This window comes from Zeus faber, assembly GCF_960531495.2.
Source record: "Zeus faber genome assembly, chromosome: 6".
NCBI lineage: Eukaryota > Metazoa > Chordata > Actinopteri > Zeiformes > Zeidae > Zeus > Zeus faber.
Genome location: NC_137201.1, coordinates 24,246,761 through 24,258,051, shown reverse-complemented (window position 1 = coordinate 24,258,051; position 11,291 = coordinate 24,246,761). Strand labels below are relative to the sequence as shown.

General features: G+C 42.1%; 1 protein-coding gene across 1 annotated transcript; it reads right to left on the bottom strand.

Annotated features, from left to right (window-relative positions):
- Positions 1-4,620: 4,620 nt before the first annotated feature.
- LOC307231262 (aldo-keto reductase family 1 member D1-like) lies at positions 4,621-10,414 on the bottom strand (the record flags this gene model as incomplete). Its single annotated transcript, XM_080001891.1, has 9 exons — positions 10,316-10,414; positions 10,007-10,174; positions 9,242-9,358; positions 8,909-8,986; positions 8,644-8,766; positions 8,317-8,426; positions 7,379-7,544; positions 6,716-6,798; positions 4,621-4,663 (listed from the first exon to the last, which is right to left on the bottom strand). Exons 1-9 carry the CDS (start codon positions 10,406-10,408, stop codon positions 4,621-4,623), a joined length of 981 nt encoding a protein of 326 aa, XP_079858017.1. The 5' UTR covers positions 10,409-10,414.
- Positions 10,415-11,291: the final 877 nt, after the last annotated feature.

Here is an 11,291-nt window from a genome sequence, read left to right as displayed (position 1 = left end):
TGCCAACACAACACGATTCTTATTTTCATGGGATTATGCACTAATTAAAACATACTTATATTACATATGGTATTCCATTTCTGCCAAAGTAAGATAGTGACGGAGAAAGTATTCCAATTACGCATGGAGCTTTTTTTGATCCATAAGGAAACGGAACAAAATAATATAACCTTCATCTAAAATAAAAACACATTTTTTCGCTTGGATCACGGGCGCCCCATCGCTGGCCCGCCTTGCGTGGCTATTTGAGATTGTGGGCTATTAAGAACACATTGGGGCTAAAGCTCCCAATGCCCACCCCTAACGACCCCACCGAGTATTACTTTATATTTACTCAATCACATGCAAAACTCCACTGCTAGTCAGTTGATACTGACTCAAGTTTTAAGCTTGGAGTATCCAATGGAAGTATTATTTATGTTATTACAACCAAAATAGCAAAGAACAGGTTGCAGCCAAATGGGCAGCTGTCATGAGCAAAGTATCAGCATGCCTGGCCTCTTGTTGCTCAACTGTCAATGTTCCAAAAAAGAAGAAAGTTAATTAGCAACTATTTGACACTATTGGGATTGTTTATGTATAATGTATTGTATTTTAAACTGTATTATTATGTAAATTAGCTTCAACTCTGGTGCAATTCCTTTAAAATTGTGCTTTTTCACCATAAAAATGAACAATAAAAATTAAAATAACATTAATAATGATTGGTCTGTGGAAATTAAAATGATTATTTTTTATTCTAGTCCAAATTTGGCTTTGTTTTCATTCGATTTCACGATTTCAAGGGTTTTAATTGTGAAATCCCAAACTTTCGGAGTGATGTTCTGAGGAGAGATAGGCCTACTATCCATGTGAAGTTAAATTAGTCTGTGGAAACATGGAGTTTCCTTTTCATTATTCAGAATTTGGCAATATTTTCATTCTAATTATGTCGATGGCTCAAATTTAGATTTATTTTCATCCTTTTTATTTGCACACTCCATAACTGGCTTTCCTAATATTTTCAGAGTGGTACTCCTTGTTGAGGAAACAACTGACCTTGGTTGATTTCAGGTTCACTCTGTCATCCAATCTGATTAAGCAAAACCTAGTTCCCGTAATACATGTGATAGATTGGCAAGAGAAAATTCCAGGTGTATGTAACTTTGGTAAAAAAAAAAAAACAACCCTCTTTTTTTACTTTTACTTTACTTATTTTTACTTGTCCTTGAAAAACCGTTACATCATGCACAAGCCAATCAATTTCCGCAATAAATGCGGATTTTTACCATGTAAACACGACCAACCAAACCTGCTTTCACTTAACAATCATACAATTCACCCATAACTGATGTAAAAAAAATGTAAAACAAAGTATTCAATGCAGTTCAACAATTCAATGTGCAACTCCTATGGTAATTCACTGGAATTTAAATAATTATTATTTGACATGCGTAACGGCACTTACCTTTCATAGCGGTGCAGATTGACAGCTCGCAGAGCTGATTGAGAGAGCAGATATTTGCGTGTCGTTGTTGCAGGTTTTACTATAAGAACCTGGATGGAGGGGCGGGGATCAGTGCCGCTCAGAACTTTGGTGCAGCCCTCAATGAGCAAATCCCTCTGCGCCCACTCTATAGTCCCTCAGCTCCTCTATGCCTCCTCCAGTCCCATTCAGAACGCCAAACACACACACACACACATACACACACTGACACACATACACACACACACACACACACACACACACACACACACACACACTGAGAGGTCTGAGCTGTCTCGGCGTGGTGGGCTGATTGCGTAACCTTTTGACACACACATTCTCCCAGGGCCTTTCTGTCCATAGAGCAACCAGAGCTAGTGGGGGAAATCTCGGGTCTCTGGTTAATATTTAGAAGGCAATTATGGTATGTATTGCCACAAATGCTTTGATGCACACACACTCACACACACACGCACACACACACACACACACACACAGACACACACACACACACACACACACACACACACACACACACACACACACACACACACACACACACACACACACACACACACACAAGTGAGTACAATACATGCCCACATACACATAATCTAGTTTAAAGATGGTTAAAGATACAGGAGACGTCCTCTCTGCTGCATTAAAACGGCCGCAAGACACAGAACTCTGTCAGGAAGTTTGGGAACATGTTACAGTACGTGTACACACATTCCCAGACACACACATATGCACGCACGCACGCACGCACGCACACACACACACAGACACATACAGACAGACACAAACAAAGAGAGCCCCCGATATTACTCAGGTCAGCAGAGTTTTAAGGCTGTCCGCTCTGACTGATTGTGATTAAAACATCACTCCTGCTTACTGAAGTCCCCGCTCCAAAACACATCCTCGATTCAGCTCCCGGAAAGGAGTCTTTATTCTTCCATCCGGATCCCTTCCTCACAAGACCCGGCGGCCCATTCAGAACATTTTCCCACCGCAGGGGTCTCGGGCGGCCCAGTTCAGGGTGTTTGTTTGAAGGTCATGAGGCTTAACAATCGGCGAGGCCGTTTTTGGTGAGTGATGGGCCCTGGCTTTTCCTGTCTGACAGGTCCCTTTAGGGAGAGGCCTGTTTTGTTGTTACCAACTCGCTCCTGATCGAAAATGCATTATCATTCAGGGCATGAGGAGGGCCTTTTCTTCCCCTTTTAAAACAAAGCCTGCCTGCCTGACAACATAAATACAAAAAAAACATTTCATTAATTCATGGCCAAAACAGAGACGGATCAATTTGACTTGTTTCTATAAGGAGAGAAAAAAACATGATGTGGATATGTACCACATCAATTCACGCGTTTATTACAAGTTTTTATTTTATTTGCATATTCTTATGCCTCTATTTTTGTTTGAATTTATTTTTATTTCATTGTATTTTGCTTGTTTCCTTTTTTATTTCTTGTTCTTGTTATTATTATTTGAATGCCTTTTATTAATGTAAAGCACTTTGGGCTGCATGCTGTGTATAAAAATACAAAAGTGGTGAAAGTTGTAGACGTGACTATAAGCCGGTGATTAGTCCGTGTTTCATGAAGAAAAGACAAGATTCCACGCTCAGTTACACCAGCTCCGCCTCAGAATTGAGCTTATAATAAACAAAACAATAGCGAGTGCATCCTCTTTATTTAACTCGACAAAATCAGTAATAGGTGGACAAAGCAAAAACAAAGACCAAGTGGGAAGAAAAAAAACAAAAAAAAAAAAAAAACCTTCCCGAGGCCATTAGAGTTCAATCATTAGGTCGTTTGCCAGGAAAATATAATTGTCAGCGCATTCCTTTCCTCCAAAGTGTATTTCAATGGCTCGCTGCAAATAATTGTCGCATGTTGCTCTGTACCCAGAAAAGGGAAGGTGAGACGGAGGAGGCGCTCGTGTTTCCCCCGCACCACCCCCCGCTGCTCCCATGTGAGCGCCGGTGGGGGCCCTGTCCCTTCGGATCATCGCAAGCGGCGCTGCTCTCCACTAAAGGTTCTGTGGAGATGGAGGGTCCCGCTGCCCCGGGGCCCGGCTGGAGTCTGCCGGGTCCCTGGCATGCGGCCACCGGGCTCCAAGGCCTTTGGACCTCCTGTGCTACTCAAGTGTGATTATTTTTTTCATAATTATATTTTAGATTGGTGGTAGAGAACTCGCTCATGAGTGTTATAGGGTATGTTCGATACTTATAAATTACTGCCATGGGCGGCGCGCTGGCTGGGTTCGAACCCCGGGCCGTCCCAGTTCCTTTCTGTGTGGCTGTTGCATGTTCTCCCCGTGGTTGTGTGGGTTTCCTCCCACCATCAAAACATGTATGTTCGGGGCTAATACTCCTGTCGGTGCCACGACCAAAGAAGTGGAGTTGGGTGCTGCACTGCAGCTGCACACTGCTCCTAGGACTGTATAGGGCGGGTCGAAGAAGACAAACTTCATCCTCAGCGTCAGGATGTAACAATAAAGGATCTAATCTTAAAGGCTGTATTTTGTCAGAGAGACATTATCTCCCGTAAGTCGCTTTGGATAAAAGCGTCTGCTAAATGTAATGTAATGTAATGTAAAAACCGCGGGCGGTGGTGGCTGGATGAAACAGCCCTCGGTCCATCGACATCCAAGCTCACTGAAATTGATGCCGGTGACGCGACGCCTTGACTTGTCTTTATTCACACTATATGACACAAATGAACACACTGTGCATGTATGTATTTGGAGCGGGCACTGCGGGACGAAACAGCTCCCACCGGACAACAGAACAAATGATCTGTGACTGTTAGTGAGAAAGAGAACGCCGGGGCCCCGTTTCAATTTCGGCGCAATTTCAGTATGGCGTTAAGTGGGTCACCAAACAACCAAAACACTCACCGGGATTATTAACTTTTTTTTTTTTATCTAAATTGATATCCTTTCATTTGAAATGTATTTGAAATAAACCCCTCTGCGCTGGTCAGTTAATGTAGTGGATAATGCCGGAGCTGGAGACAGACTTGTATTTAGTATGAGTTGTGGCCCTCTAGTGTTTCCGGATGGGATTATCCTCCACGGCCCAGACCACACAGAATAAATAACACGGTGATGTTTACAGAAAGGAAAAAGCATCAGCCGGAGGTGGAACCAGATTAATATTCATCATGGAACGGGTACTCAGGATGGTCACTCCACCTGCGTGAAGAACAGTCAGTAGTTTAGTGTCGGACATAGAGTAGTATGTTACAAGAGTGGCACACATGAAACATTCTTACTTCTTCTTCTTCTTTGACAAATGAGTTTAAATCACACGTTGAGCTTGTTGAGACCGGGAACTTAGAAGTGACCGGTTCCCGCCCTGACCTCTGACCTTCCTCTGCGGGGTGGTGCTATAGTTCCCAAACGGAACCTTGATTTGTCATTATGAATGGTCATTTTGTGGCCGGAATTATTTGTTGGGTTCTCTTAGAATTAAAGGCACCGGATGTCCAGTTTTGCGGTTTTATTTGTAGTGAGTTTCACGTTGTTTCGGACGGTTACAGTAGGGCGAAAGAGATGAATTCAACAGCTTTTGCAGTTTGTGGTAAAAATTACGACGTTCTTTTCTTTTTTTTTTCTGTATACTTCATTAATCCCTCTGGGGGAAATTAGTTCTCTGCATCTACCCATCCCGGCGTCTGACGTGTCCAAGAACAGTGGGCTGCCACTGAGCGGCGCCCGGGGAACAGTTAGTGGTTAAGTGTCTTGCTCAAGGACACTTCAGCGTACTACCAGGAGGAGCCGGCGATCGAACCGGCAATCTTCCCATTTATTCACTTTATTTATTTATTTGTTTATTTATTTTTCCTGTGTGTGGTTACCAGAGCCAACCTGAGGCTGTACGTGTTGCACCCGTTGACGTGTGTTTCTTTCTTTAATCATTCAGTGAATATGGGAGAGGAGACTCTTCACCGCTGAGAGGGATGAGGGTTTGATGGACAGGATGGTTCGATTGTTGTTGTTGGCTAAAGTTTTCTTCAGGATCTTCGAATAAGCAGGTACACGTTTAATAAGAAAAAAAAGTTTTCATTTTTTTCCACTTTTTGGTGTGGTGTACTTTCACTTTTTTAAATCAAAGTGGTCGAGTGGAGTGATAATAACACTCTTGAGATCGACAGAAAGAAAATGGAAGAGATTGTATTTGGCCCACCATCTGACTTTCATTGAGTTCCTATTGTTATCCATAATGAAAAAAAAAAATCTAGCTGTTTTTTTTCATATAAATACTTGGGTGTAATGAGTATGGAGAGACCACAGCGACCACACTGGGAGAGACCACCAGTAAATTTCTGCAAAAGGACAAAACAGGGTCTTTTGGGGTGAGTAGACAAATTCATCTTGTTTTTTACTTCTGTAATTATGAGTGTTCTACAGTATTGTAGTACGACATGGTCGACAAGTGTTTGTCTTCCACTTTAAAGTAAAAGCTGACGCACCAAATAAAAATATGCTCAAATATTATCATGAGAGCACATTAAGGCTGGCCAACTGGATCCATGGTTTAATTGGGTTAGACTGAAGCACTCTTTTATACACCGCTCATTCCCAAAATGAAATCCATCCCGAATCAAATGCACGTGGAAGGGTCTTGAATATTGACTTTTGTGGTTGTCATGTTATGTTAAATGTATGTATCTATGTTTCTTGTCCAAATGTTTGTCTTCTCTGTGATGGTGCAAGTTGACCCGATCTGTCAAACTCAGTATTATCGTATCATATACATCGTATATAAGGTTATTCTATCAATTAGGGTTTGCTTGTACAGTATTTCTCCAGTGATTCATTTTCACGGATAGATTCTCATATACTTCAATATTTGTTCATGCATTTCCATTGATGGTATCTGGGCTGGTGGTTTTTCATTTTGGACTGTTAACGTCTTAAATTCATCATTTATCTGTTACTGAGTATAACTTTCTTTTTTTTTAAATCCCCGAATTCTTGTTGAGCCTGGTTCATTTGTTCCATCAGACCCAAATGACCTTTAAACATACAGTATTCTGAGGGCTGGGCTTTACTTGACCCTGCACTTACTTACTTAACAACGACTAGTTTAACTATTTTTTTTTCCTTTCACTGAAAAAAAATCATGAAAGTACATTTTTTACCTTCACCCAATCATACACCGTCAATCACGAATTAAAACCACCTCTCTTGGAACTCGGCCGACACCGCAATCAACACCATGCACGTGCTGCTTGGACTTACATGGGCAGATCCACAAAGCGTATGTTTTTGTTCAGCGCTTCAATAGCTTTCATCTCATCCGCCGTGAGTGAAAAGTCAAATATCTGCAGGAAAGAACAACCTGTTGCATCTTTATTGCAGTCTTTTCAAATATTTGATTGTTAAGATTCGAGAAAACAAATCATTGATGCAGCTAAGGCTGTCTGTTGGGAGAACATTGAACCAACATTCTAGCTGAATGGAGTTTTTAAGTTACTCATTTATTCAAGTGTGTAATATTTAAACTCTTTTGATGAATTATTTACTCATTTTCTATACTTATGTAGAAACACAAAAAGAGCATTTTGCCAAAAGTTATCTTTCACAACTTGCGTTTCATACTTCCATAAAATTAACCCCATTCATAATGCATTTACCTCAATTGGTTGAAGGTGTAATTTGTTTGCCCAAATGGTTTTGTTTTATTTATAAGCTCAAACATAAAGACCAACCCTAGATTTAAACCGATTTTTAAAAAACATTAAAAAAAAAAAGAAACCTAAAACTTGTCAGTACTTGTGGGAGTTAAAATCTAAATATAATGGCATAAAAACTAGGATATTAATACTTAATAATATATTTAATGACAATGGAGTTATTAAACTCTAGCTTATCCATCCCTGCCGACCTCACAACATACTGCACCTGGAAGTTGTGCTTGATTCTCTGAGGGGTGAAGCTTTTGGGGATGACCCCCACTCCCCTCTGGACGTTGAAGCGCAGAGCCACCTGAGCGCTGCTCTTGTTGTGCTTTCTTCCAATGGACAGGAGCAGCTGGTCCTCCAGCAGAGGAGGACACGTTAACGTCACCCTTCATTTAGGGGTGACATACCGCAAAGAGCACCGGTTACAGAAGCGTGTGTTCAGCAACCCTGTCGGCCTGCATGGCCTGAGAAGGGTTTAGGCACAATCTTTACATGCGATATGAATTATTGTCATTATACATTATTCAATGTATTCCGATGTATTTTTGAGATACAACACCAACACACGTCAATATTAGCAATGGGAATCGGAATCTTGGAAAATTGGATGGGAATCTTATGGCTCTGTTTGTTTCTGAGAGCCGTCTGTTCTTTGTGTGTGTGAAAATATGTGATACTTCACCTAAGCATGTTTTTTTTAATTATTTTGTTAATATTTATTTATTTGTTTTCATTGTCTTTATGAAAAACTTTCACAATCAAAAATGAATTTATCAAGATCCAACACTAGTCGATATAAGTTGTGTGTTCCGTAAGACAAGATGACATCAATTATTTTTGTCTCGCAAGAGAGAAATTTGGTGTAAACAGCCAGTGTACTGCAATAAAAGAGGGACCAACAATGAACATGAATAATTTATAATGGAACTAGCCACTGAAGGGTAGTAATGCTGCTTTCTATCTGCCTCGGAAACTGTTCCGCACCAAAGTCAGAACCACAGGTATCATCCCCTACATATGACTGTTTCCAGATTGTTTAAAGGTCTCTTAAAACTCATGCTTGTAGGAGCATTGTGACTTGTTCAGCTTTTCCAGTGTCTGCAGGTAGCTCAGAAGCTTTGGCTCCTCCCAAGGCCTCAGCTTGGGATGTGAACGTACCAGGACGGGTCCCTCGAGGTGCCGATGGGACTGTAGCCTACGACCGCGATGTGATTCTGACGGCAGAACTCCAGGAGCTTGGCCTGCGTGAAGTAGGGGTGGCACTCAACCTGGACGATGGAAATGCAAAAATACAAAAAGACCGGAATCTATTTAAACAAAATGAGATGGTCCCTTGGTAAAAATCACCCTTTTTCCATCATACAGTTTAAAGAAGTAGCCTACCATTGTGCGACTGTCACTGTATGAACACTAGCTCACACCATCCAATAAAGAGAAGTTATGAAGGTAAGAGGCTGCTCCTCCAACTGAGGGAGCTCACTCTACCTGGTTGGACACGGGTCGGTGCTTCAGACCCGGCTTGTTCAACAAGAGCTCCAGCTGCCTGCGGTTGAAGTTGGACACGCCAAGAGACTTGACCAGCCCCGCGTCTTTACACGCCTCTAAAGCCTATTGAGAGGGAAGGACAACGCCTCACCGAGATACTGTTTATAGGAGGGAAGCTCACAGTACTGTCTTTATAAGTTATACCAAGAAAAACCAATCACTGATCCGTGTTGCACAAAGATTCAGCCACAAAAGCAGAACTCACCTCCCACGTTGCACACAGGTCCGTGTGATGGTAGATGAACTTGCCATTCCCGTCCTTGGGAAACAATTCTTTGCCAGGCTAGAAATCAAGGTCGTTCCAATTCAAACGTTGCACTACGATTTTCCCAATAAACACACCACACATTTTCCTTCCTACACGCAGTCCGACCCCCAGGTTTCATTAAATGTTGATATGCACCGCGTTTTTCTATGAATATATCAAGTCATGTGAGAATTCGTCAGTATGTTCTTGTGTCTTACTCGCAATATCTCGGCATATCAAAGACCACCAGCTTTAAAAAATAAAATATAAATGCAACTACTGTCGACGAACCTTGAAGGCCATGGGGAGCTCAACAATATAGAGATCCACATAGTCAAGCTTCAGCGCTTCTAAGGTCCTCTCCAAGTTCGGCCTCACCATCTCCGGGGGATGGAAGGTGGACCACAGCTGGAAGAACGTACGACTTCAGTCAACGCTGGGAAATCTCAGGATATCTACTGACTGTACAGCTAACTAAGCTTCATTTACACTCAAACATCAATTCTTTGTGTCCGCGAAATGTCTGCTGTTCGACCTGGAGTGGAGCGGCTCCAAACTCCAGGCTGCCATGAGAGTTTGTTTTAGTTAGTAACACTGCTCTACTGGTGCAGCATGCCGAGGGAGATAAGAGATAGGGCACAGTTACATACATGTGCAAATTAATATATCAATACGTGATATAATATACAGCAGTGATTCCCAACCTGGGATGCATCAGGAAATCACAGGGGGGTTTCCTAATAGTCAAATATTGGTTAAAAAAAAATTCCACGAGTGTAAGCTGAAATATAGATTGAAACACAATCCATGGCCAAAGGCCGTAATGTATTACTGTATATGCCCTAAAAACCTTGCTCCCTTTATCATGCAATTTTAAATAGGAGGGTCTCAGATTGAATCAAGTATGATTTGGGGGCTTCTCTGAGTAACATCCTGGTATACTATATACATACACTAATGAATGGGCTCTAATGTTGATTGGAGTTCCATTTCCTTCACATTGAGGTAGTTCACCACAGTTCGAGACAAAGTTAAGTACGATAAAGTATGATGTACCTTTCCGCAGTAGAAAACCTCCTCTCTTTTGATGGTTCCATCTGCAATCTTGTCTCTGATAGCTTGTCCGATCTCATGTTCATTGAAATACATCAACGCCCCATCAAAGTGCCTGTAGCCAATGTCTATTGCGAGCTTGGTGCACTCAACCACTGTGCCTTTGGGTGTCTATCAAGAACACAATCCAGTGAATAATAACAATGGTTGTCATGGTATATGGTGGGACTCGATAGACATTTAAAATATTATTAATTTACGTTGCTGTTCTCATGCTATACTAACAAATGTAAACCCCCTAAAAGCACTTACCGTTAAGGGATCCCCATATGTGCCCAAACCAAGCAAAGGCATGCGATTCCCATCACTCAGTAGGATGCTGTGGTTCTCTGCCGTTAGGTTCATGGCCGTCAGTATACTGGCAATGGTTGACCTCCCCTCCTTTTCTAGAGCGGTGTATCGGGTGACGTATTAGACATCAGCATTAAACCTGTGAACTGTTCAAGTGTGACAGCCGAGTTCACGTGTGACCCACACTGGGTCCGCGTGGTCGACCAGTCCAGCAGAGTCGGTCGCTCTGATCCCATGGTTTTGCTTCTGCCCATTGGTGCCACCACCTCAGGACACCGCTCCTAATAGTTCAGAGCGTTCAGACGGAGCTTACAAAATTGCAGCCCTTTCCAGGGATTGCATCCCCGGGGTGGTGTAATGAGGTGGTGTACTGTTCTCAAGCTTTAGGGGTGGTGTCCTCGGGTCCTGCGCCATCCGTGTGAGGTGATGAATATGCTGACGAAACGGTTATATACACCGATGCAAAGACCAAATAACAGTCTAATTTTATTTATTTTTTTATTGTACTCGCATGGACACGAGATGTGTTTGGAACCCACCTGTGAGGAATAGCACAGCAAAACAAAGTTTACATTTGTGGAAAGATGCAGGTTGTGTTAAAGACTCATTTTAAGATCAAGCATTTTGAATTAAGCTTGAAACGCTCGCATGGTCATCACTGGTGGTGTGTCCTTAAAGTGGTAATCCATAATATTCAAAACTGCAACACTGGCATTTTTTTTTTCTTTTTTAAATTAGAATAACACTTGCAGCGGTCAGCGGAGTCACTTCCACTCCGCTGTCTGTTGTTTTCTCAGAAGTCTGGCTTCTTCTGATTGATTGATTCGCTCTGGGTTTTTTGGGGTTTTTTTTTTTTTTTTTCCCCGTCGCTTGTCCTCGGCGATGCGTGGCCGCTCTTTGTGGTCTTGCCGGGAAAGGCGGACCCCGCCGCCAACAA